This window comes from Xenopus laevis, chromosome 8L, assembly GCF_017654675.1.
Source record: "Xenopus laevis strain J_2021 chromosome 8L, Xenopus_laevis_v10.1, whole genome shotgun sequence".
Lineage (NCBI taxonomy): Eukaryota > Metazoa > Chordata > Amphibia > Anura > Pipidae > Xenopus > Xenopus laevis.
In genome coordinates, this window is record NC_054385.1 from 66,839,969 (window position 1) to 66,863,094 (window position 23,126).

The 23,126-nt window shown below is 41.9% G+C and overlaps 1 protein-coding gene across 1 annotated transcript; it reads right to left on the reverse strand.

Moving 5' to 3' along the window:
- Positions 1-9,185: 9,185 nt before the first annotated feature.
- tubb.L (tubulin beta class I L homeolog) lies at positions 9,186-15,469 on the reverse strand (the record flags this gene model as incomplete). Its single annotated transcript, NM_001087257.1, is given in 4 exon segments — positions 9,186-11,291; positions 11,696-11,806; positions 11,927-12,035; positions 15,362-15,469. Coding segments are annotated over 4 exon segments (1,335 nt in total). The 3' UTR covers positions 9,186-10,233.
- Positions 15,470-23,126: the final 7,657 nt, after the last annotated feature.

Consider the following 23,126-nt stretch of genomic DNA (forward strand, 5'->3'; position numbering starts at 1 on the left):
ACACATTTCAAAGCCATCCTAAATATAATGTCATAAGCCTAATATACCATCTTACCCGTGTCCACCAAACTCTATAGCATAAATAAACAAGGCAACAGCATCCTTTAAATTCTTACATACACTTGTAAGGAAAATGATAACCATAACTTATTAAGAAAAACATTTATAACCACTGTGTATGTACCACTTAGACAGTAAATAGGTGCCTAACAGCCAACCTGAAAAATAAAAGGTTCAGGTTTTGGTCACCAATGCGGGGGTAATTTCCTTGGAGGACCCAAATGATCTTCTGGTGTGCAATCGTGCAAAGTTGAAGTAGACTCTATCCATACATTTGCACAAATGGTTAAGTTGCATCTCCAGAGTTGCTGTTTTGGTTCTTATGCCAAAGTGGGGAAAGTGGTCTCTCTGTTGAACTTTTGCAGGTAGCTGGTGTGTTCTGGGAAACTGCTGTTGGTTTCATCATCACCATGGTGTGTAAGTAGCGTGCTGCCATCTTGCATTGAGGAGATGGCTTATTTTGGTGAGAAAAAAACAACTTGAAAGGGTACCCCCATCTGTACTTAATATGGTGTGCAATCAAGGCATTTGTAATGGGTTTCATCTGTTTGCGGTGTTGTATGATTAGTGAAGCCAAGTCTGCATATAGGGCATATTTATGGCCTTTGTATTCCAGGCTAGTGACCGCCCTAGATGCGCTCATTATCGCCTCTTTCAATGTGTAGTAATGGACTGTAGTGAAAATGTCTTTTGGGGTACTCCCCTGTTGTTTTGGGCCCAACGCTCTATGTACCCTATCTAGTATTAACTGACCTGAGGGGAGGTTGGGTACCACTGCAGATAGTAAGATAGGAATCTCTGTATGCAGATCTTGTATGGATTTGGGTAGGCCTTGGATCCTTATATTATTGCGTCAGACATTTTCCATGTCTTCCACCTGGTCCTGCAAGTCTTGTAGTTGTAATTGAAGTCTTGTAGTTGTAATTGAAGTCTTGCGATCACGTTTTCTGTTTTTTTTACTTTTGTGACCATCTCGTCCACTTTATCTTCCAATGCGTGGGTTCTGTTGCTGAGTTCTTTGAGCTCCTGTGTCACGTGGTCGGAAATTGTTTCCGCGACCGATGCTAGCTCAGTTTAAAGTAGCTGCTTGAAGCGGCTGAAAAGAACCACATTCCCTACATATTCTTATGAGGCTCCCCGTTCCGAGTCTGGCTGGTCCGAATCCCATGCTGACTGTGGAGAGGTGCGAGGTGGCGAATCCACCGTGTCAGCCATAGAGTTCTTGGATTTTGAGCCTTTTGTCATCGTATAAGGAGTCACACGTCCAATGAGCCCCTTTTAAAGCTTATATGGGTGCTAAAATTATTGCTTAAGGGGTCCTCCAGGAGCAGAGAGGTGTAATTAGAGTCTGCTCAGGTCTGCATCATAGCCACGCCCCTGTACAAAAAGCTTTTAATGACCAGCTTTAATATTTTTCCTATATAAAAACAGAACTTTAGTCACTTGTTTTGCACACACCAGCACAATGTACACAGTGTATGCAAGTTTTGCTTTTTGTAATGTATGATAATATATTTAAACTTCCTACCTCACTTCCTTGGTGTTGTGAGAACCTTGTGGTGCATGGGTTATTTGAGATACAGAATCCAATGCTAATTTGATATTTCACATTGCCAGTGTAACGATTCAGATGATGCAAAGTGCAAACTGCTGAGTAAGCTGGTCTAAAGAACCACAATAGCCCTCTGTTTTACTGACAAGGTTGGAGTGGCCTTCCAGAAAATTTCCCTGTGGGTCACAGGCATTACTAGCCATGATAATACTAGATAGGGTACATGCATGATGTGCAATCAAAAAAAAACACATTTCCACAAACACGTACACAGCTTACAAGCCAAAAAAGGGGATTTTGGACTCACTAGAAAATCATAGGCCTGAACTGTCAGTGCAGACCTTAGGGTTTTGTCATCCTTCACCTCTGGAAGCAGGACTTAAAAACTGTTGATTCTTGGCCCCTTCTTTTGTATATATGGGCTGGCTCCACCTCCTCTCCTCAGTTTTTTTTGGAAAGCTCAGTGGAGACAGTATAGGTAGCAAGAAGACCAAGAGACAACAGGTAGAGTTGATAGCGACAAAAGAGGTCCCTTTCCCATACTGAAATCAGCCTGGGTGGGACTTACTGCACTGACAGTTCGGGCCTACAAGAAAAGGATTTTCAGGTAAGTCCAAAATCTCCTTTTCTATAGCGGCCCTCCTGTCAGTGCAGACGTTAGGGGACATCCAAAAGCTGTCCCTCAGGGTGGGTATGACCCTAGGCTGCCTAGCATAATGTGCATGCTCACTGTGCTACTGCGGCCTTTAATACTATTTTGTGAAGCTAAAACTTTATAAAAGTGTTTGGTGAGGCCCAGGTGACTGCTTTGCAGATCTGCTCGTCGTTGCCATGTTTTGGGCTGCCTATGATGTGCTTTGTGCCCTTGTAGAATGGGCTTTTACTGTGAAAGGTCTTGCCTTGTGCTGGTAGTCATGAGCAGTGTTGATTGTTTCTACCAACTAGCGGGCAATTGTTATTTTCGATAAGGATAGCCCTTTATGTGTAACAGCATAGTAAACAAACAACCTGTCGGACCGTCGTATGATGATGACCTTTTTGTGTAGATTCTTAGGGCTCTCACCATGTCTAATGTGTGTAGTAATTTCTCTGTCGTCTCTGGGGGATACAGGGAGCGAATAGGGTTAAGCTCCACCCTCCAGGAGGCAGTATACTTGAATAAATTATTAAGGGGCATGCCAGAGGGTCTGGCTTAACCCCACACTACACCAACCTATTTTTCAAGTGTCCTGCTTCCTAGGGGGATGGACATCCGTTGCTGAAGAAATTTGCCTGTTTAAAGCGGGCACACTTGGTCTCACCAGGAGCAGGGCTACCTGTATCCTAATGGGATGGCTCCCTTTGTAGGAAATCCTGCCAGGGTCTTTTTTCCTGGCCTTTGGGCTATAACGACCACCCAGACTGTCCTGCTCCCGGTAGGGATGAAAGATGTTTGGCCGGTGAGGAGAAAACCTGAGTAGGTGTACCAACTCTCATATCTGTATCTGGTGGCTCTGCCCCATCACTCACGGGTATTCAGCTGCTCTCCCTCTACCTGCAGCATTCTGCGCTGCTCTCCATCTGCCTGCTGTGTTCCTCCTTCCCTATCTGGCCCCTTCCTCCCCCTCCCTCATTCGGAGGCAGGGGAGATCACGGCTCGGTGGTGCTCTCTCCTCCCCGTGGTCGCCGTCTTTGGCCTCCGGTGGTTTCCCGGCCTTTGATGTTTCGCGGACAGTTCTTCATGACAGGCCGGAGGGGGAATAACGCATATGCATGTGGGCGGAGTTTTGCATTCCAGGCAGGGCTGGATTTACATAGTGGGCGCCCCTAGGCCCACTGCTGTTCATCGCCCCTGTCCCCTCCCCTTTATCTGTGCATATTTTCATCAATTGGACAGGAGCAATGGAGATTGGCGCATCACCTGTGTTTTTGAACCAATGTGGGTGTGGTTGGGCAGCTTGCTGCCCCCCTAAAATCCTGCCACCCTAGGCCTGGGCCTAGGTGGCCTTTCCTCAAATCCGGGCCTGATTCCAGGCACCATTTTAGACTTTGCGCCTAAGCTGGAACGCATTTCTCCTGCCCAGCGATCTCTGTCAAATGCGCTTCACGGAGCTCCCTCTGGGCTTCTCTTCCTCACGGCCCTTACCCAAACTAATGGGGGTGCTACATCCTCCACTAGGAAGGAGGGTCCTTACTGGGTCCTTATTCAAGTGGTTTCTGCAGAGCAGTCAGGGCCATTGGCAGGTCCCAGGTTGGAAGAGGCTGCTTCAATTACTGCGTATGGAGATTTACCTTTCCAGAGGAGACCCTGTTGTTGGCACCATGTTAGGAACTTCTTCCACACCTTGTGATACACTGCAGATGTGGACTGTTTGTGTGCTTGTAATAGTATGTCTATGGCATTTTGTGAGTACCCCTGTTGAATCCACCGCCCGGTCTCAAGAGCCACGCCATCAAACAGAGAAGTGTCAAGTTGGGGTGCTTAAGGGGTCCCGGAGTGAGCAAGTCAGGCCTGAGAGGCAATCTCCAGGGTCTGGATATAGATAGTTGGATTAAGTCGGTGTACCTACCCGGTTTGGCCAGTCGGGTGCTATGAGTATTATGGTGGTGCTACTGTACTTTATCTTTCTGATTACCCAGTCATCAGTTTGTCTACGTCACCTTGTAGTTACTTTCTTGATGAAGGTTGGTGTCGGGCTAGCTCTTGTGTCCAATGTCTGGCTGTGCGGGCCAAACCAGCTGATGCCACTGTTGGTCGCAGCATTGCTGCCGCTTGAACATAGGATCTCTTTAATGTGCATTCCATACGGAGGTCTAATAAATCCTTAAATGTCGCCTCCTCGGCTGGTAATGCTGTGTGCCTGGACAGGTGGGCTATCACTGAGTCTACTCTGGGGGCTTTGTCCCATTTCTTTAGGTGGTCCTCTAGTACGGGATAGGTTTTGAAAAACCTTTGGGTGAGGGCTATAGATCTCTATGGTTGGTTCCATTCCGTTTCGATAGCCTGTGTAATGGAATTGAATATTGGGAACGTTAGTTTGGATTCCTTTTGAACGCCCATTAGTCTTTCAGCTTTAGATAGTGCTACTGTCTCATCCTTTATTTCCAGTGTCTGCATCATTTCCTGAGTAACCTCTTCGATACCTCTGGGTTAGTGGTTGACCTATGTTCATCCTCTAAATCTGCGTCTGTAGAGGATAGTAATTGATCTGAGGCGTCTCTCTTTGGTAGAGGGGTTCCCTCCTCTTCTCAGTGGCGTAACTACCGGGGGAGCAGGGGGTGCGATTGGGCCGGGGCCCGCACCCCTCATGACCCCCCGACAGCACGCATGCCATTGATTACGGTGAAAAAAAAATCACGTACGGAGGGCATTGGGGGGGGGGCCTGGAGGAATCCATTGTTCATGGGGCTTTAAGATTCTTTGTTTGTCTACTCGTATGCGTATTTCCATCAGATTTTGTGGGGGGTGGTTGAACAGTGTTCATGATCCACTGTAAAAATTCCCCAAATTGATGTAGTACTTGAGTTGGGAGATTGGGTGACGTTCGTTCAAAGGTGTATACGTGGAAGCTTCCACTGTGTCTGAATGTGGGGTGACTGATGTTGTTGGCACAGGTAAAACTGGCCCAGATGAAAGCCTCCTCTCCTCAGTATTGGGAGTTGAGGTAGGTCCTTCTGCTGCTTGTGATGGCATAGGTTGTGGAGATGGGTGGGCCCTTGTGTCTCTGGTTTTTTTGAACTGGGCTTACAGTCTGAGCAGTAGTTCCTCTCAGACTTTCTCAAATAGTGTTTACAACTTGCTGTCTTTGTGGCCTGAATATCTGCCCTCAACTCAGTCAGGGAGTCGGCTTTCTCCATTAATGATGCTTCAGTTGGGCAATGCTAGTGTAATCTGTGTTGCACCCGCAGTCTGGTGTTATTGGGATCTATTTGCTTTATAAGGCCCTGACTCTTGGTATGCCCTGTATTAGAGCCGTTCCCCCAGTGTGTGTCAGCTGCGTTGTACGCCTGTACAGTCTCAGGTGCCTGTGCTGTCCTAGTGTGTAGAAGCTGCAGCAGTGCTGCACTAGCTGTGTTGTCTCCTGCTCTCCTGTGGATCTGGTACGGCTCTGCGACTAGTGACATCAGTGCACCTCTATGAGAAACGGCGCAAAGAACTTTTGGCATGATTGGTCTTTCGTGCGCAGGCGCTGCCTAGCAACCGCTCATAGTGAGCGACCTCGTCATGATCACGTTCCCTATAATGCGGTAATACTTAGTGAGGCGTGGGTAGACAGAACAGCTCTGTGTGTTACCTATGGCCCTTGTACAGGCAGGTCTGTTTCATGTGGCTTGTGCACCCCAGTCTGTCACAGCCTTGCCTGCTTACTTAGTTGCACCTAATGGACAGCTCTGCCCTCTAAGGTGTTCTGATCTGAACTAAATGGTCCAAGTTGAAGAAAAATTAATTAAATAGTAATAATAGTGCTTTGCTGTCTGATACTGTCCTTTACCTCCAAGGCAGGACAAAAAAGGAGGAGAGGAGGAGAAGCCAGCCCATACAGTTACGCCAATAAATATCTGTACAGAGACAACTTTTTTCTAATTTTGGTTCTGTACATTACCACAATGAATTTTAAATGAAACAGCTCAGACTTTCAGCTTTATTTCAGTGGGTTGAACAAAAACTAGGATGAGTCCTGACCAATAATAACAATTGAAGTGGTTCACCTATAATTAATATACACAACTTTTCAACTGGTCTTCAGCTATAATTTTTCTTATAGTTTTTAAACTATTTGCCATCTATTACTGACATTTCAGGTTTCAAATGGGGGTCACTGAACCTATCTAAAAACAAATGCTTTGTAAGGCTACAAATATATTGGGGGTTTTTTTTCAAACTTTTTATTACTTATCTTTCTATTCAGGCCCTCTCCTTTTCATATTCCAATCTCTTATTCAATTCAGAACAATCACTGAGGTAATAAGAAGCCTGGAAGTGTAGTGGTGCCCCTATATCACTGGAGGCCAGCAACTCGTCTAGTGAAAAAGTGTAAAAAAGTGAAAAAGTACAAGTACCCTTGGCACATCACAGCAATGTTTCATCACATCTACCAGTATACTGAATAGGGTTCTGCTACTGCAGTATTTGGAAGCACTGTAGAGGGGGGTAAACTGTAAGAAGGCAAGGAGTAAATAGAATGGTAAAGTCAAAGAAAGAACAGAAAAGATAGAAGAATAGCATGAGGAAAAGGAAGATCAGCTAAAGAGAGGCAGGTGAAAGAATAGCAGAGTGATAAGGAAATGAGGAAGGTCCAGGAGATGAGGAAGGTTTGGGTAGAAAGGAGGTAAGGAAGGTAGAGGCAGAGGGGCAGATCATTAAAAGGAAAGTGGAAAATGGGAGACAGCAGTAATGGTAGCTGTGAAATGAACTGCACAAAAAAGCACAACAGAAAGGGGGGAGGGAATGAGGACAAAACAGAACTCAGTGGGAGGGATGGGAAACAATTTGAAAACAGTAGAGAAGAAGAGAGAGCAGAAGAAAAAAATAACAGTGAGCATAAAAGAAAGACAATAGAGCAGAAGAGAAAAGGGGGTGAAGATAGAGAAAAGGGGATAGAAAGGGTGGGAAAAAAGAACAAAGAAGTAGTGGAAGCAGAAGAAAAACACAAAATGGGTATGGGATGCAATGGGTGTTTTAAGGAGCATTATATATTATTTTACAAACCAGATTACTACATAAAAATCAGGGCTGCCAGGTTGGGTCATTACCGAGTTGCACCAAAATCAACAACACCCATTGTTGTTGATTTTGGTGCAACTCGGTAATGACCCAACCTGGCAGCCCTGATTTTTATGTAGTAATCTGGTTTGTAAAATAATATATAATGCTCCTTAAAACTGCAGTCTGAAGATACTTTTAGTGTGCACCTGTTTTAGTGCGGATAATCGCCTCTGAGCAGTGACTTCAATGACATTTTGGCAGCACTATATGTAATTCCAGGACAAGGTGCAATATGCAAAAAAAAAAAGTGCATGCCTCCTAGTTTGTATGTCATTCCCTACACCTTGCAGCACGTTTCCAACGGTTCACCAGGCCAAGGATAACAATCAGTTCATGTGCTCATTACCAGTGCTGTGCAATTGTATGACAAAACAAGTTATACCCAGGGGCAAATAGAGACTCAAGAAAATTGTTAAATATGTTACAAATATTGAATGGAAATATTTAGACATTTAGTTGAGAACTAACTACCTCTCATGTTCACCATTGGTCGTATGCACAAGGAGGTCGCTGAAGTTCTCCAGCCCTAAACAAATCTCAATACATTGTTTCCATGTCTTCTTTTTATCAGGAATTATTCTGCACTACAGATCAAATATCCATATGTTGTATCAGTCCCAACCTCATCCCTCTTCTTCTATGGCCTTTCATAATGTGTTGGTCTGCTAACCTTCTTCCCTTTATAAATAGCCACAGTTGGGACTGTGTGGAATTTGGGGCAGATAAATTCAATTTTTTACTGTATTTAAATTAGAGTGCTCCAGGGCAAAAAAGAACTAGGGTTATGCAACAGAGGCATGTGCTTTGGCTGCTGCAACACATGGAGGAATCAACGGTCAGGAAGAATGAGAACCATCTTGATGCACTGTTAATTACTGCTGCTGAAAGTATTAATCTGTAACTGTTCCCCACACTCCTCTCCCTGACAACTCATACCATTGCATCTGTATGACTAGCCCATTCTGTTGTTCAGAGACCAATCCCAGGAGGAAAATGACAAGAAGCATGCAAGACATTGGAAATCTTCTGCTAAAAGGTTTCTATAGCCTGGCAAAGTAAATACAGAAAAAGCTTGCCCTTTAATAACTTTAAAGATAAGTAAGTGTGCACTGAAAAGGTATAGAATTTGATTCATTTTAATTTTTCTTTAAAGGTTGACAACCCATTTTAAATATATTATGATGAACAACTTACTTCAGGTTGATGTGATAAAAGGAATGTTTCCATCTAATCACCAATCAGCATTTGCTTATATCCCATTTACACCTAGGCACTGTGCCTTTAATTACTTATGGATGTTTTACTATTATTATTAATTGAATTAAATCGGTAGTTCAACTTTAAAATCAACTTTTAGTGTGTTATAGAATGACCAGTGCTTAGTAATGTTTCACTTAAAACTTTTTTCATAGATTTATACTTCTTTCCAGCTTTCAAAACCTATTTTTCAGTTAGGCTACAATTTTATGATTATATTTTAGAACATATTTTTCTATTCAGGACCTCTCCAATTCATCTTCCCGTCTCACATTCACACCATTGCTTGGTTGTAAGGGAATTTAGACCCCAACAACCAGAGAGCTGATAACATTCCAGACTGGTGAGCTGCTGATCATTATTCAAAAACCACACATAATATAAAAATAAAGACCAATTGCAAAATCTCAGAATATCATGCTATACCATACTAAAAGTTAAAGTGGAACAGCCGCTTTAAAGCTACTTTTGCTTTGAGAAAAATGGTAGTGATCAGATGGCACGGTTGCAACTTGACTTTTTTTATTTATGGTTACTTTTTCAAATAAATCCACCACACAGGAGACAATGTTAAAAAAAGGGGTTTTATTATTTTTTTTTCTGTCACAGGCTTGTGTTCTTTTCAATATGAAAAAACAGTAAAATAAAAATAACGGTATGGGAAAGAGAGAAGAAAAAAGGATGTAATGTAAGAAAATCTGAAGAGCATAGTTAAGAGGAGAAAAAGGAATAATCCCTAATCACTGTGTGAGGTTCGCTAGCATTATTCCGCACATTTCCAGTTAAGTAAAAGGCAGAGCACTTTTTTACATACAACTGCAGGTAGTATGACCCATGTCAGTTACCCAAAGGATAGTTGGCCTACATAATTTATGTAGCTTATAGCTAACCAATTCAACCAATACTGTTCTCAATAAAGGGCATTAAGTGCATTTGATAAACATTGAAACAGCTGTGTATAGTATAATTGGAAGTAGTAAGGTATTTTAAATACTTAGATTTACACGAACATGACCAAAATTGAACCATATCAATGGCACTAGTTTAATCTGGGAACAATATGATGGGAGTTGCAGTTACACTTACTAAATCATTCCATTATAATAACTTGAGAAAATGTGAGAATGGACACCAAACACTTGACTGTGATCTGCAAAAGCACAGATGAGAAGCAATGTCTGCCAGGGTTTTGTAAAGTCCCATGGGACTAAACAGAGGTTTGCACTGTAACCCAAATGTAGCTGTAGAAACCAGCACCAAGCCACAAGTATGATCATGTTATTAGGCCAAAGAAAGATGGAATTCACAATGGGTGTTAATGTCCTCTTATCTAAAACCCAAAGGCAGATTACTGCATGTTGAGACCAAAGACCTACTTGTAAAACCTTAGCAAACGGTTTACCCCAATTAAAAGGCAACCTACCTTTACTGACAAGCAGAACACAGAAAAGGGGAATAGAAGAGAAATGTGAAATACAGACAACAAAACAACTAAGAAAAAAAGGAAATGGAAAAAATATGAATATAAAACAAATGCTACTCTTCGGTACAAATCTTTCTCAGCCTGAGAATGAAGGGAGAAACGTGACAAAGAAATTTTAGCAACAGTGGGAAGAGTCTAGGCTTCTTCTTCAGCCTCTTCATTGAAATCTTCCTCTTCTTCAGCAGTAGCATCTTGATACTGCTGATACTCTGAGACCAGATCATTCATGTTGCTCTCTGCTTCTGTGAATTCCATCTCATCCATCCCTTCTCCTGTGTACCAATGCAAGAAGGCCTTGCGACGGAACATGGCTGTAAACTGCTCTGAGATGCGTTTGAACAGCTCCTGGATGGCAGTGCTGTTACCAATGAAGGTGACTGCCATCTTAAGGCCACGGGGTGGTATGTCACATACAGCTGTCTTGACATTGTTGGGAATCCATTCAACGAAGTAGCTGCTGTTCTTGTTCTGGACATTAAGCATCTGCTCATCTACTTCTTTCATGGACATACGTCCACGGAATACAGCTGCCACTGTAAGGTACCTGCCATGGCGTGGGTCACAGGCTGCCATCATGTTTTTGGCATCAAACACCTGCTGTGTGAGCTCAGGCACTGTCAGTGCACGGTACTGCTGACTACCACGGCTAGTTAGGGGAGCAAACCCAGGCATGAAAAAGTGTAGACGTGGGAAGGGGACCATATTGACAGCTAGTTTGCGAAGATCAGCATTTAATTGGCCAGGGAAACGGAGGCAGGTAGTGACTCCACTCATTGTAGCACTAACAAGATGATTGAGGTCTCCGTAAGTTGGTGTGGTAAGCTTGAGAGTACGGAAGCAGATGTCATAGAGTGCTTCATTGTCAATGCAGTAGGTTTCATCTGTGTTCTCAACCAGCTGATGAACAGAAAGAGTTGCGTTGTATGGTTCTACCACTGTATCAGACACCTTTGGAGAGGGTACAACACTAAAGGTGTTCATGATGCGGTCAGGATATTCTTCACGGATCTTACTAATCAGAAGAGTGCCCATACCAGACCCTGTTCCACCACCCAGAGAGTGGGTGAGCTGGAAGCCCTGTAGGCAGTCACAGCTCTCTGCCTCTTTTCTTACAACATCCAGTACAGAGTCTACCAATTCAGCACCTTCTGTGTAATGGCCCTTTGCCCAGTTGTTGCCAGCACCACTTTGACCTGAGAAAGTGAAGTGAACAAAGAGTCAATTTGTAGTTAACTGAGAAACAAGATTTAGCAAAGGATCATAAGCTGTACAGTTGAGATGTGTGAACTTTTTATTTTTATGGTTGTTTCAAGAGCATTTATGAACAGGAGAATGTGAATTCCTTCTGATAAATCTTCGTAAGTCTATATGACCCTTTGATAAATTTGCCTTAGAGTGATGAATGTGGGTACATTATGTAAACTCGTGTAACACTCTGCTCTTTATTTGCAATGTGGTATGTAGCAAAGTTACCCAACAGAAAGGAAGCAGAACAGTTCCAAGGATAAGGACTACATTTTATATAAACATCCATATAAATAAACATGAAGTTTTAATTAAACAAAAAAAAAATCAGGTGCCATAAAATATGCCTTACCAAAGACAAAGTTGTCAGGCCTGAAAATCTGTCCAAAGGGTCCTGAGCGCACAGAGTCCATGGTTCCTGGCTCCAGATCAACAAGGATGGCTCGAGGGACATATTTACCACCTAGGAAAAAGAAGTAGGCACAAACACTAAAGAAAATCAGGAAATAAGGTCTGTTATGAGAGACAGAAGGTGGACAGGCAAGAATACACACAAATATTATATACATCACAAACATCTCACCTGTAGCCTCATTGTAGTAGACGCTGATTCTGTCAAGCTGCAGATCACTGTCTCCATGGTAAGTGCCAGTGGGGTCAATGCCATGTTCATCGCTGATCACCTCCCAGAACTGAGAAAATCAAATTTACAAATACACTTTGTTAATATAAAGAATGCTGCTAACCAAAAGTTTGTTGCAAATTGTGTTACACTTTAGAGCAGTGCTGTCCATCCTTAAGGTGGCCATAGATGCAAAGGTCCTATCCTACGAATCAAGGATTCATATGATTTTCGGACCGTGTGTGGAGAGTACCGACGGAGCACATTGCGCTCTCATCGTAATCTGATTGTTTGGCCATTGGGCCGAACGTTCAGATTACCCCCGATATAGCCATGCCTGTTAGTGGCATATTGGGGAAAGATCAGCTCGTTTGGTGATGTCGCCAAACGAGTGGATCTTTGAGTCTACGGCCACCATTAAGAGAACTAAAATAAAAGGGAAGTGGTAACCACATCCCCTTCAGAGCTTACACAATACCATTTTTTCCTCAAATTCCCCTTTGTCTTGATTTTCTGTATTGGTTTTGCAAAAACAATACACTCCTTGAGCATATTGCAAGGTCTTGGCCTCCATCAGCTATTTATTCTGCAAAATACATGTTTTTTTCCCTGTCTTTTATAGCTGCAATCCTAAACAATGCAGTGCTACCTTCTCTCTTTCTCTGTTTGTGGAATCTATTCCCTTGCATTTTAAAAACCACATGCCATTATGCATTCATGTGCTCTCTCTGCCTTTCCATTTGTAATTCATACTCCTCCCTGCATTACTGCACTTCTATTTAACTCCCTGTAGTTCTATTCTCTGCTACTATTTCAAGTGCAATGGGCCCTCTCTTCCCTCCCCCCACACTGACAGGAAGTCAAAGAACAAGACAGCCTCACAAGCCTAGTGTAGGCGAGGCTGGAATGTGACACAAAGCATATTCTTCATAAAACCATGACAGGCAGCAGTGACATACTATTTCAAAATATGCAATGTGCATCCAGATGCACAAAGACTGGATATATTTCTGTTCTATAGAACTACTTGATGAATGGATAGGTCTCCACAGACTACTAGAAATATGAACGTCATGCAGACTCAAGCTAACCTACTTGTATGTACATTAAAGAGATACTGCCAGCAAAATGTATTATTTTATAATATTTTGAAAAGGAGTTTAAAAAAAAAAAAAAAAATCATTCCTAGTAACAAGCTGGGATAATGGGCTATAGCTCTGTGGGTCTGTTTTGCACAGGGTAAAGCATATTGGGTGATTTGGCAAGAAAGTGTTAAAGCCTAGGGTGTGGGCATTGCAGCTGCGCCTGGATGCCAGGAATAGAGAGGGATGCCTTACAATATGGATCACACATCCATTGTATCAGCCCTGCTTCAGCCATACTGGTATCCTGTTAGAAATCTGCCACGTCCTTCTCTCCAAGGGATTCTGAATGAAATATTCTTTCCTTTATCTAGTAATAAAGGCTGCACTCCGCAAATATATATTATTTCAGATAAATGTGAAAAAAAGCAAGCTAGAACTACTTGCTATCTCTTACATTTGCACACATTTATGGTGAAACCTCAGTTTTACAACCCCTGATTTTAAGATTTCCCTGATTTTACACCATTTTCTTTCTGGTCCCCTGAAAAATGTAGAATGAGGGTTCTAATGTATCTAACCTCAGAACTCCATACACAATAATGGGAGTTTACACCCCCGGCTAGTCAATTTTAAAAATATTGTTGTTGTTTTTTTTTATAAATCAGAGAGCTTTTGATTGTATAGGAAGTGAATAGGCAACCCGTGCTTTATGCAGGAAGCACACCCACCCTGTAATCCCAGCTATAATAGCATTACTAGGCGGCCCTGCTGCACTGCAGATGCACATACGTCACCGGAGCTTTCCATGGTGGTGGTGGGGGGGAAACCACAAATGGGGCACAAAGCTGGCACAGCCCATACGCCCAATGCTCCTGTGTATCGACTGGCATGAGACAAGGAGATAATTAGTGCATATTGGGGCAGACGCCTTCTATTTTGGTTTATTCCTGCAAAACGGGACAAAGAACAAAGGCCGGGGCTGCTGCGAAAGGGAGGGGTGGTCGGGGAGAAAGAGCTGGTACATGTAATACTACCAATAACCAATAGAGCAAACCACAATTAACAGACCGTAACTATGTCATGGTGTCTCGTTTTCTGGCTTCATTTTTCCCCACACGAATAAATCAGAATAAAAAGAATCGTCACCAAGGCCCATCTTAATGATGGATACCCCCCCCCCCCATATATATAAAGGAGTATAAACGTTGTATTTATCGCAGCAACCTCCTGCCCCTCCCTGATAACGGTTCGTGCAGTCCCAAAGCTGACATATAACGGGAGTGACACAAAAGAGTTCTATCACACGCACACATACATATATACATATATATAGATATAGATATAGATATATAAGGAATATGTGGCGGATATGATACGTGTATGATCGAGCTCTTGCCCTGGCCACGCCCTCTCCCGCGCTAAGACCCCCTCAACTCGAGCAGCCACGTTATCCATTATTTTACGTAATGGCAGTTCTACACAACGCTGTGCTATACACTCATTACTACCACGGAGGGGGTCAATGAAATCTCCCCACAGTCATTTAATTTTAGCCGCAGACGAAAGCGCACCCACGTGTTTCATGAAATTGGTACTCTCGTTCTTTAACATGGCGCGCCCATAACAGCGCTTTCCATACGGGAGGGAAGTGACTTAACGTTGGATCATGTAGCAGCAGTGGGAGTAGAAACAGCCCCTTCCTCTGAGAGGGGAAAATCTACACATCTAGCGCCATTATAACTAATAATCGCCTCCGTATCCCTCCTGAATAAATCAGGGCGTTGGGATTAGGACATGCTGACTATTGCCTCCCCCCTTGCCAAGTGGAGCGGCCCTCATGCTAAATCCTTATGGGACCGTCACGTGTTGAATTGAGGGCTGGAGCTCCGGCCACATCACTGCTCGTGCACAATTGCAGCAGGGCGTGGAGCGCGAAACCTGTCTGGCTTATCCTGTCAAGCGCAACAGTCGCATTTAACATTGTATCGTTATGATCATCTTACTGTGTAATTAAGTTTCCAGTAAAGTTACATTTAAGCACAATTTGTACTGCACGGCAGCAGGCATTTATTAACGAGCGAATTGTTAGCGCTTTATTGAATCCCCGCCAATTTAGAGATGTGACAAAAGGCGGCCACTAATCAGATGGGATCCGCTAGTAACTGTGCGACTGCGGCAGGACGTTGTCCCCTGACATAAGGGGAGTCATGTTGTGATCATTCATATTGAGATGTTGCTGTGGTATGATCAAGCTGGAAATGACGGGGTGCAGGCGGGTGGACACTGGAGGGTGGGTGAACTCTGATCTCACCTTAGCGCCGATCTGGTTGCCGCACTGGCCGGCCTGGATGTGCACGATCTCCCTCATGGTTCAGGCGTAATAGATGTTCGGAGGATGAAACGTTGGAGACAGCCCGTTCTACAGTGGAACGTCCAAGACAATGGCGAGAGCAGTAAGGGAGGCAGCCGGCGAGTAGAGGAAGAGGGCGGGTTCTGTTGGGAGGGGGAGAAGGGGGACATCAGGGGCTGGGAGGAGTGCAATGAGGAGTGCCATTATCAGCAGCACTACAGTGTGGTGGGCAATTGGCTTTGTATCTGGCATTATAATGTTCTATAAATGTACCTACTAACAAAGACATTTGCTATCGTTGTCCTCTTTCTAATGGTTTAGCAGAGATTTCAGGCTTAGAATGAGCACATAGAATTTGCACCCAGCAGTAGAGAGATTGATCCAAACCAGCAGCAGTCGAGTTGCTACAGCCAATATAGAGAGGCAGCCTCATGAGGTACCGCTGGGCTTGGTAGGGAGGGATTGAACATGAGCAATTCCTATTGCCTTGTCTCTTTGTATCTCACAACAAAAGTTTTTGAGTCTTTTGGGCAGTGAAGTTCCAAGTTACAGCGAGTCCTTATCAAGGGCTCTCCCAGGCCCGTAGGAAATTCAAATATAGGTAAAGGGGAATCGCTGTATTTCCTGACAAAGCAAAGGAAAAAAGGGAACAAAAACAGATATGCGTAATATGGTGCAGTATTTTCTGCTATTTTTTGTATAAATGCACCTTTAACTGTGCGTGATTAAACGTATATAAAAGTGCAAACGATGTGTGACAAAATTAAAACACTTCGATTGTGCGACTGTGTGTCTATTTTATATATATATATACACCACTGTTATTTTATATATTAGTGTGAATAATAATATAAGTGACTAGAAAAATTTTTTTACCAGTGAAAAAATAAAAATAAAAATAAAATAAAAATATAAAAAAATAAAAATAAAAAATAAAAATAAAACAAACACCAAAAAATGTAAAAATATCCTTATCTCACAAACACCTCTTATAATTAATAATTAACAAATTAGTTCTAAAGACACCAAATGGTAGCAAGCATAGAGAGTTTTGGTTTAATTGCTTAATTAGTTTCTTTTAAATGAAATCTTCACCCAGTGCTGATCTGGTGGTATATTATACTCACAGACGTGAGTGAATCTGCGCTTTTGAGAGAACAAGCCGTGTCCTTCCAATAATCATCCGGCAACCTTCTAGCTGGGCAGAAAATAGAGCGGCATGTGCAGTATCGTTTAAAAAAAGCTGTTTAATAAAAAATATAAAATACACTCACAAACGCCTCGTTTTAAAATCGCATATAAAATCTGTGAAGTCCGCTTTTCAAATGAAACCGTAGCGTCCTTTACTTTGCTCTGCGCATCTCAGTCTTGCGCTGCAGCTCCAAACGATCTGTCTCCGCTCGACGCGTTTCGCCAATAGGCTTCTTCCAAGAGCGAAGTTAGTTTAAAAGAAACTAATTAAGCAATTAAACCAAAACTCTCTATGCTTGCTACCATTTGGTGTCTTTAGAACTAATTTGTTAATTATTAATTATAAGAGGTGTTTGTGAGATAAGGATATTTTTACATTTTTTGGTGTTTGTTTTATTTTTATTTTTATTTTTATTTTTATTTTTTTATATTTTTATTTTATTTTTATTTTTTCACTGGTAAAAAAATTTTTCTAGTCACTTATATTATTATTCACACTAATATATAAAATAACAGTGGTGTATATATATATATAAAATAGACACACAGTCGCACAATCGAAGTGTTTTAATTTTGTCACACATCGTTTGCACTTTTATATACGTTTAATCACGCACAGTTAAAGGTGCATTTATACAAAAAATAGCAGAAAATACTGCACCATATTACGCATATCTGTTTTTGTTCCCTTTTTTCCTTTGCTTTGTCAGGAAATACAGCGATTCCCCTTTACCTATCTTTGTATCTCACAGCATCATTGTATTGTGCTTGCCATGCCCATGTGGCACACTCCATATCTGAGAGCCAGTTTCTTGTGGATCACTGCTATAGAATGGATCATTTGCAGCTGTTGGCAGGTAGGGATTAGTTAGGGGTTTTGCATAGTTCTGAGGATATCACTGGGTGTAGATGCAATGCATTAGTATTGGATTCTGTTTCACCAGCACAGTACATAGGGGTTTATACTAAACAACAAACAATAAGTAGGTAAGGAGAGCCCTGCTTGCAAGGAATTACACTCTATAAATAGCAGGGACATGTGAAACACAAGGTTTTAAATAATGTAACTGGGGAAGTTAAAGGGACCCTATCACATTAACATTGTTTCCCCTTCAGCAGGTGTGGGCTAGCAGAGTCAGCACTCCACTTAGAAAAGCAGTTCTTCAAGAAGGGCCCTATAAAAAACACACACACACACACTCTCTCTCTCTGCTGCAGACAACTGTGTCAGGGCACAGGCATGCACATACTGAGCAAGGGACCCAGCTCGCTGAATATGCACATGCATGTGATGTAGCATCTAATGGGCTTTATGTGCATCAGTGTGCACCAACATGGCTGTTTCCACTAGGAGCTCCCTCTCTGTGTGAGGGCATAGTGCTTCTTGAACAAATATTGTTCCCAACAACCAGCGTGCAAGCTTGGTCTGCACCTCTTACTGAGGTAATATCTGTCTTCAAGTGTTGGAGAAACAACTGGGTGGACATTCATGGCTGTCAATAAAGAGATGAAAACCTTTTATTTGAATAAAGTATCAGCAACCTATGTGTTTATTGTGTGACTCAGTGGGTGCTTGTAGAAGTTAATACATTAGTGTATACACTTGGCAGAAGAGGGAACAACTGGAACACCTTGTAGTGGTACAGGAATATTTAAAATATTTGTGGTAATGCATTCCATAGGTAAGGTCGATGCTCTGGAGGAGTCCTGTAATTATGCATGTGAGAAGGTACTGAGGAGGAGGCAGGGCCAGTTTTTTCTTTAATAAATCTGTAGTTTAGGGTCTGCAAGTAGAAATTGACAACTCATCACACAAGGGAAGAGGCCCAGGTGCACTGCCCTGAGCCCTCAGCAGGGGGAGCAGACAAACCAAAAAAAACTTTGGAGCAGGCACTCAATGAAGGCAATCTTCCACCAGGCAAATCAATTCAAAGTGAAGAGTTTATTGTGTCCACAGCCTTACGTGTTTCGTGATAAATACTTAATCATAGCCTAAGAAGGAAAGGATGAGTTTACTTGGGGGTGCCAAAAGTTAGTGTACAGTACTTACCTGAAATCCTGAGCTCCTATCGGCAGAAAACTGCACCAGTCCGGGGGTTCTTCCAGGGAGCACCACGAAGCAATCAGTTTCCTTCTTCAAATTTCCGATCTGCAGTAGAACCAAATAGCTGACTTTTTTGCTAAAGTAATCGTTCCGTGGTGCTCACTGGAATAACACCCGGACTGGTGCAGGTTTCTGCTGAAAGGAGCACCGGGGATTTCAGGTAAGTATATACAATCATTTGGGGGTGCCTAACCTTTGGCACCCCCAAGTAAACTCAACCTTTCCTTCTCCTAGGAAAACTATACCCCCCAAACAATGTCAATCTCTATAAATATATATTGCATAGAACAGCTTTATATGTAAAACACTTCTTCATGTAAATAAACCATTTTCATAATAATATACTTTTTTAGTGGTATGTGCCATTGGGTAATCAGAAATAGAAAATTGCCATTTAAAAAAAGTATCCCCTTGGGATCCTAGGATTCACAGTACACACCTACAAACCAAACATGTTAGGTCACATGAGCCAATTAATAGACAGAGTTATGCCTTTTGCTTCCAAACTTCTTCCCGTTACAGATAGAGCTGCAATATTTCTGGTCAGGTGATCTATGAGGGAACACACATCACAAAATGGTGGCTCAAGGAAAAGGATGTAGAAGAAAGATGTAGATGGGCAATATTTACTTAAATGTATATTCCAGTTTGGTAAGATTGTTTACTATGCAAACAAGTGAAAAAGATAACAGCTGCACAGTCCTAATACAAATTGCAAATTGCTACTGGATATGTTCGCTGGATGAGTAATGGGAAATATCTCACCCGGTAACAGCAGTGACCTGGGTGTACAAACCCCAGGTCAATCACATAAATGAAGATTGTGATGTAGAGTCTCAAGTAAATGAGGGAAAAGCACTCACCCGACGTTTCAAGTGGTCCGGGTGCATCGCCCCGAACCCGTAGCTGCGGGTGTATGCACTTGTGGAGTTTAGGAAAAGGTCAGCAAGCACTCCGGAAACCTCTTGTAGTAAGTAAAAGTTATTGCTTTATTTCAAAATACATTAAAACCATTGCAATGGTTTTAATGTATTTTGAAATAAAGCAATAACTTTTACTTACTACAAGAGGTTTCCGGAGTGCTTGCTGACCTTTTCCTAAACTCCACAATTGTTTACTATGCCACTTAATATGATGTAAACTATCTTTTGCCTAAATATTAATTTTGGGGGTATAGTTTTCCTTTAAGCCATCAACTTGTCAGCAGGGCACAGATTCTTTCGCATGCCCTTTCAACAGAAACATAACCCCTAGGTGTAACAACAGGACAGTTCCTTCGCAGGAGACCTTACACCATGTAGACAAACATACAGCTTTAAATCCTCATAAGGAATATAATATGTGGTACTTTCTTCCCATAGGTAAGAGTGTCTTTACTGTGAAAAAAACAGATTTGGGTTCATTCTGCCACAGCTGTTGATGGAGTGTCACAACACTGTATCCTCACCACCACTCTTTTACAATTGCCCTGACAAACCTCCAGGCAACTAGGCATTCCACTCAGTCAGGATGGGTAAGCAAATTCAATACAGACTTCTTCTTGTGGGCTATCTCTGTGACAACCCAATCGCTGTCTCCATTCTCTACCGTTGAAGCCCTTTCTTCATCAAGAGGACGTGCCTGGCCAGACACAGGTCATTAAATATGGATCAAGGGAAAAAACCTATTTGTGCACTTTCTTACTGTAAGCCACAGTCAAGCTCTAGATCACATCTTCAGACTCGCCAATTTCGGTGGATTTATGTGGGCCAGACCCACAATAAGCAGCAACACAACCTGGTGTGATCCCTTCTTGCTGTAATCTGTATAGGGGCCTAACCAGCAAGCCTGTTGGAAGCACTTACATTGACCCCTGGCGTTGTTCAGTGCTGTATAATCCTGAGACCCACAGCATCCACACAGAGGCACTTTCACTTTGTGGCAGTCAAAGACCAATTTTACCACAAACACAGTAACTCATACAAACAGGCTCTCTGCATCAAGAACCATCCCATTGGTAGGTCTCACTGGAATGGATAGAACTAAACATCGCAGCACTGACTCGCCAGCCTGTGACACCTTGTTAAAGGACAAGGAAAGGCTAATTATAATATAGAGTGCAGTCAAAGGCTTACCTCAATACAGGCTGTCAGTGTATTAATTTCGGAGAAGTGTGCCCCCTTTAAACTTTACCACCTTAGGTGTCAATTTTATAATAGCTTGCAGTATAGAACGAATGCTACCCGTAAGTCACTGCGCTGTGCTCAAGACCAATACTCTAACGCATGTGCACACCGTTCCTATCCTGAACATGCTGTTGTCCCCAGAAGCCCACACTCTCCCTAGAATGAACATTTATGTCCGGCCATGCACAGCAGAACGGGAAAGATACGCATGGTGACGCGATCCAGTCAAAGATGGCGGATGTGATCATCTAATGGATCTGAAACATAGGAACGATTATTCACTTTGTAGGCAGTTTTTTTGGGGGGGAAAGGTAGTGATCTGGGAGAGTGGAATTCAATTATTGAAATGAGCCACTTTGATTTAAAGGACAAAGAAAGGCTGATTTTACAGTTTGCTACTTCCACATGAGAAAAGCAGGAACAGAAAGGTTACTGTAGGGCAGTTCTTGAGTCACAAGCATGTGTGTTGGCCCCTTCAAATTAAAGTTTTTCTTCTTTGATGCAAAAATTAAGTAGTTGTTCACGTTTCCATTCTGCAAGACCCCTGCATACCTTTTACTAATTTTCCTATGCAGGGCTGCCATTACAAAAAAAATCACAGGGTGCCATACTACTATGTTAGCAGGGCACGGCAACAAGTTGAAAGGGGTCCCAAAAGAAAAACAATGAAGGGTGACATCCAGTTTTCTTCCAGTTAAAGGGGTTGTTCATCTTTGCGTTAAATTTTAGTATGATGTAGATAGTGACACTCTGAGCTAGTTTGTAATTGGTTTTCATGTTTTTATTATTGTGGTTTTTGAGTTATTTAGCTTTTTTATTCAGAAGCTCTCCAGTTTGCAATTTCAGCAATCTGGTTGCTATGGACTAAATTTCCCTAGCAACTATGCATTGAATTGAATACATGACTGGAATATGAATAAGAGAGGGTCTGAAGACAAAGATGAGTACTAAAAAGTAGTAATAACTATACATTTGTAGCTTTACAGAACATTGTTTTTAGGTGGGTCAGTGACCCCCATTTGAAATCTGGAAAGAGTCAGAAGAAGATGGCAAATTAAAAAACCTATAAAAAATAAATAATAAAGATCAATTGGAAAGATGATTAGAGTTGGCCATTCTATTACATACTAAAAGTTAACTTAAAGGTGGACCTCCCCTTTAAGCAGATCAGGCAGATTTAATGCTTAGACTATCCTGTATTACGGGCATGTCAAATTCAAATTACAAGTAGGCCTGAACAGTGCAGGTAAAAACTCAGTATGTGCCATAGTAAATCAATGAGGGGTACAACAGCAATGATTTCATGGTAGGGCTGAACAGACCGCTTTCCACCACTGTTAAGTTTATCAACCTAATGTACTATAAATGTATACTTCAACAACTCCAATTATATGTAGGATACTGTAACCAACTGTAGGTAACACTCCCCTTAATGCATTGTCAGAACTGATAATAATTAAAGGATTGGCAGCAACAGTATAACCACACTAACAGTTTTTATTGAAATACAAGTTCTTATTTGTAAAGATATACTCTGTTATAAGGCACCAAACTTACTGAGCTACAGGGACACGATTCACAGGGACAACGCAAAAGTGTAGAATAATCATGTAATAATGTAGATTTGCACACAGTAAAATATTTAAGAGCAGATTTATCAAAGATTGAGTTGTCTTTTGACCTCTCTTGATTTTGAATAAACATTTTTTTCCTGCTGTTTTGAAAAACTGTTTTCCACTTCTTTTAGCAAACGTTTTGTTTTGAAATCCATAGAACTATGTATCCAGGCAAAAAACACCCTTGACCACGATTCTTCTATTTAGCATTTAGTTAGAAAGGCAAGTGCTTTTGCATGGGAAAAAACAACTCAATATTATAGTTAATGCCCAAAAAACAAAGATGTCTAGCCTGATGAAAAACTTGTGGCAAGGAAAAAAGGTTGATTTTTGATAAATCTGCCCCATAGGTGGGAGGATAAAATGTCTGCTCCAGTTCTAATCCACAGCAACAGAACAACAGGTAGCATTTAAATCATGTAGTCTGCTATTTGAAAGATAAATTCTGCTGGTATGGGTTACAAACTTGGGGCCTGCTATTACATTAACCACTAACAATTATAATGGAACAATTTAACAACCATCTAGGGACTGGCACATCAGAATAACCACGTAAAGCTTGGTAGAGGGATGCAAGCTGGATAGCTAGAAAGGGCGTAGATAGAGATATATATATATATATATATATATATATATATATATATATATAT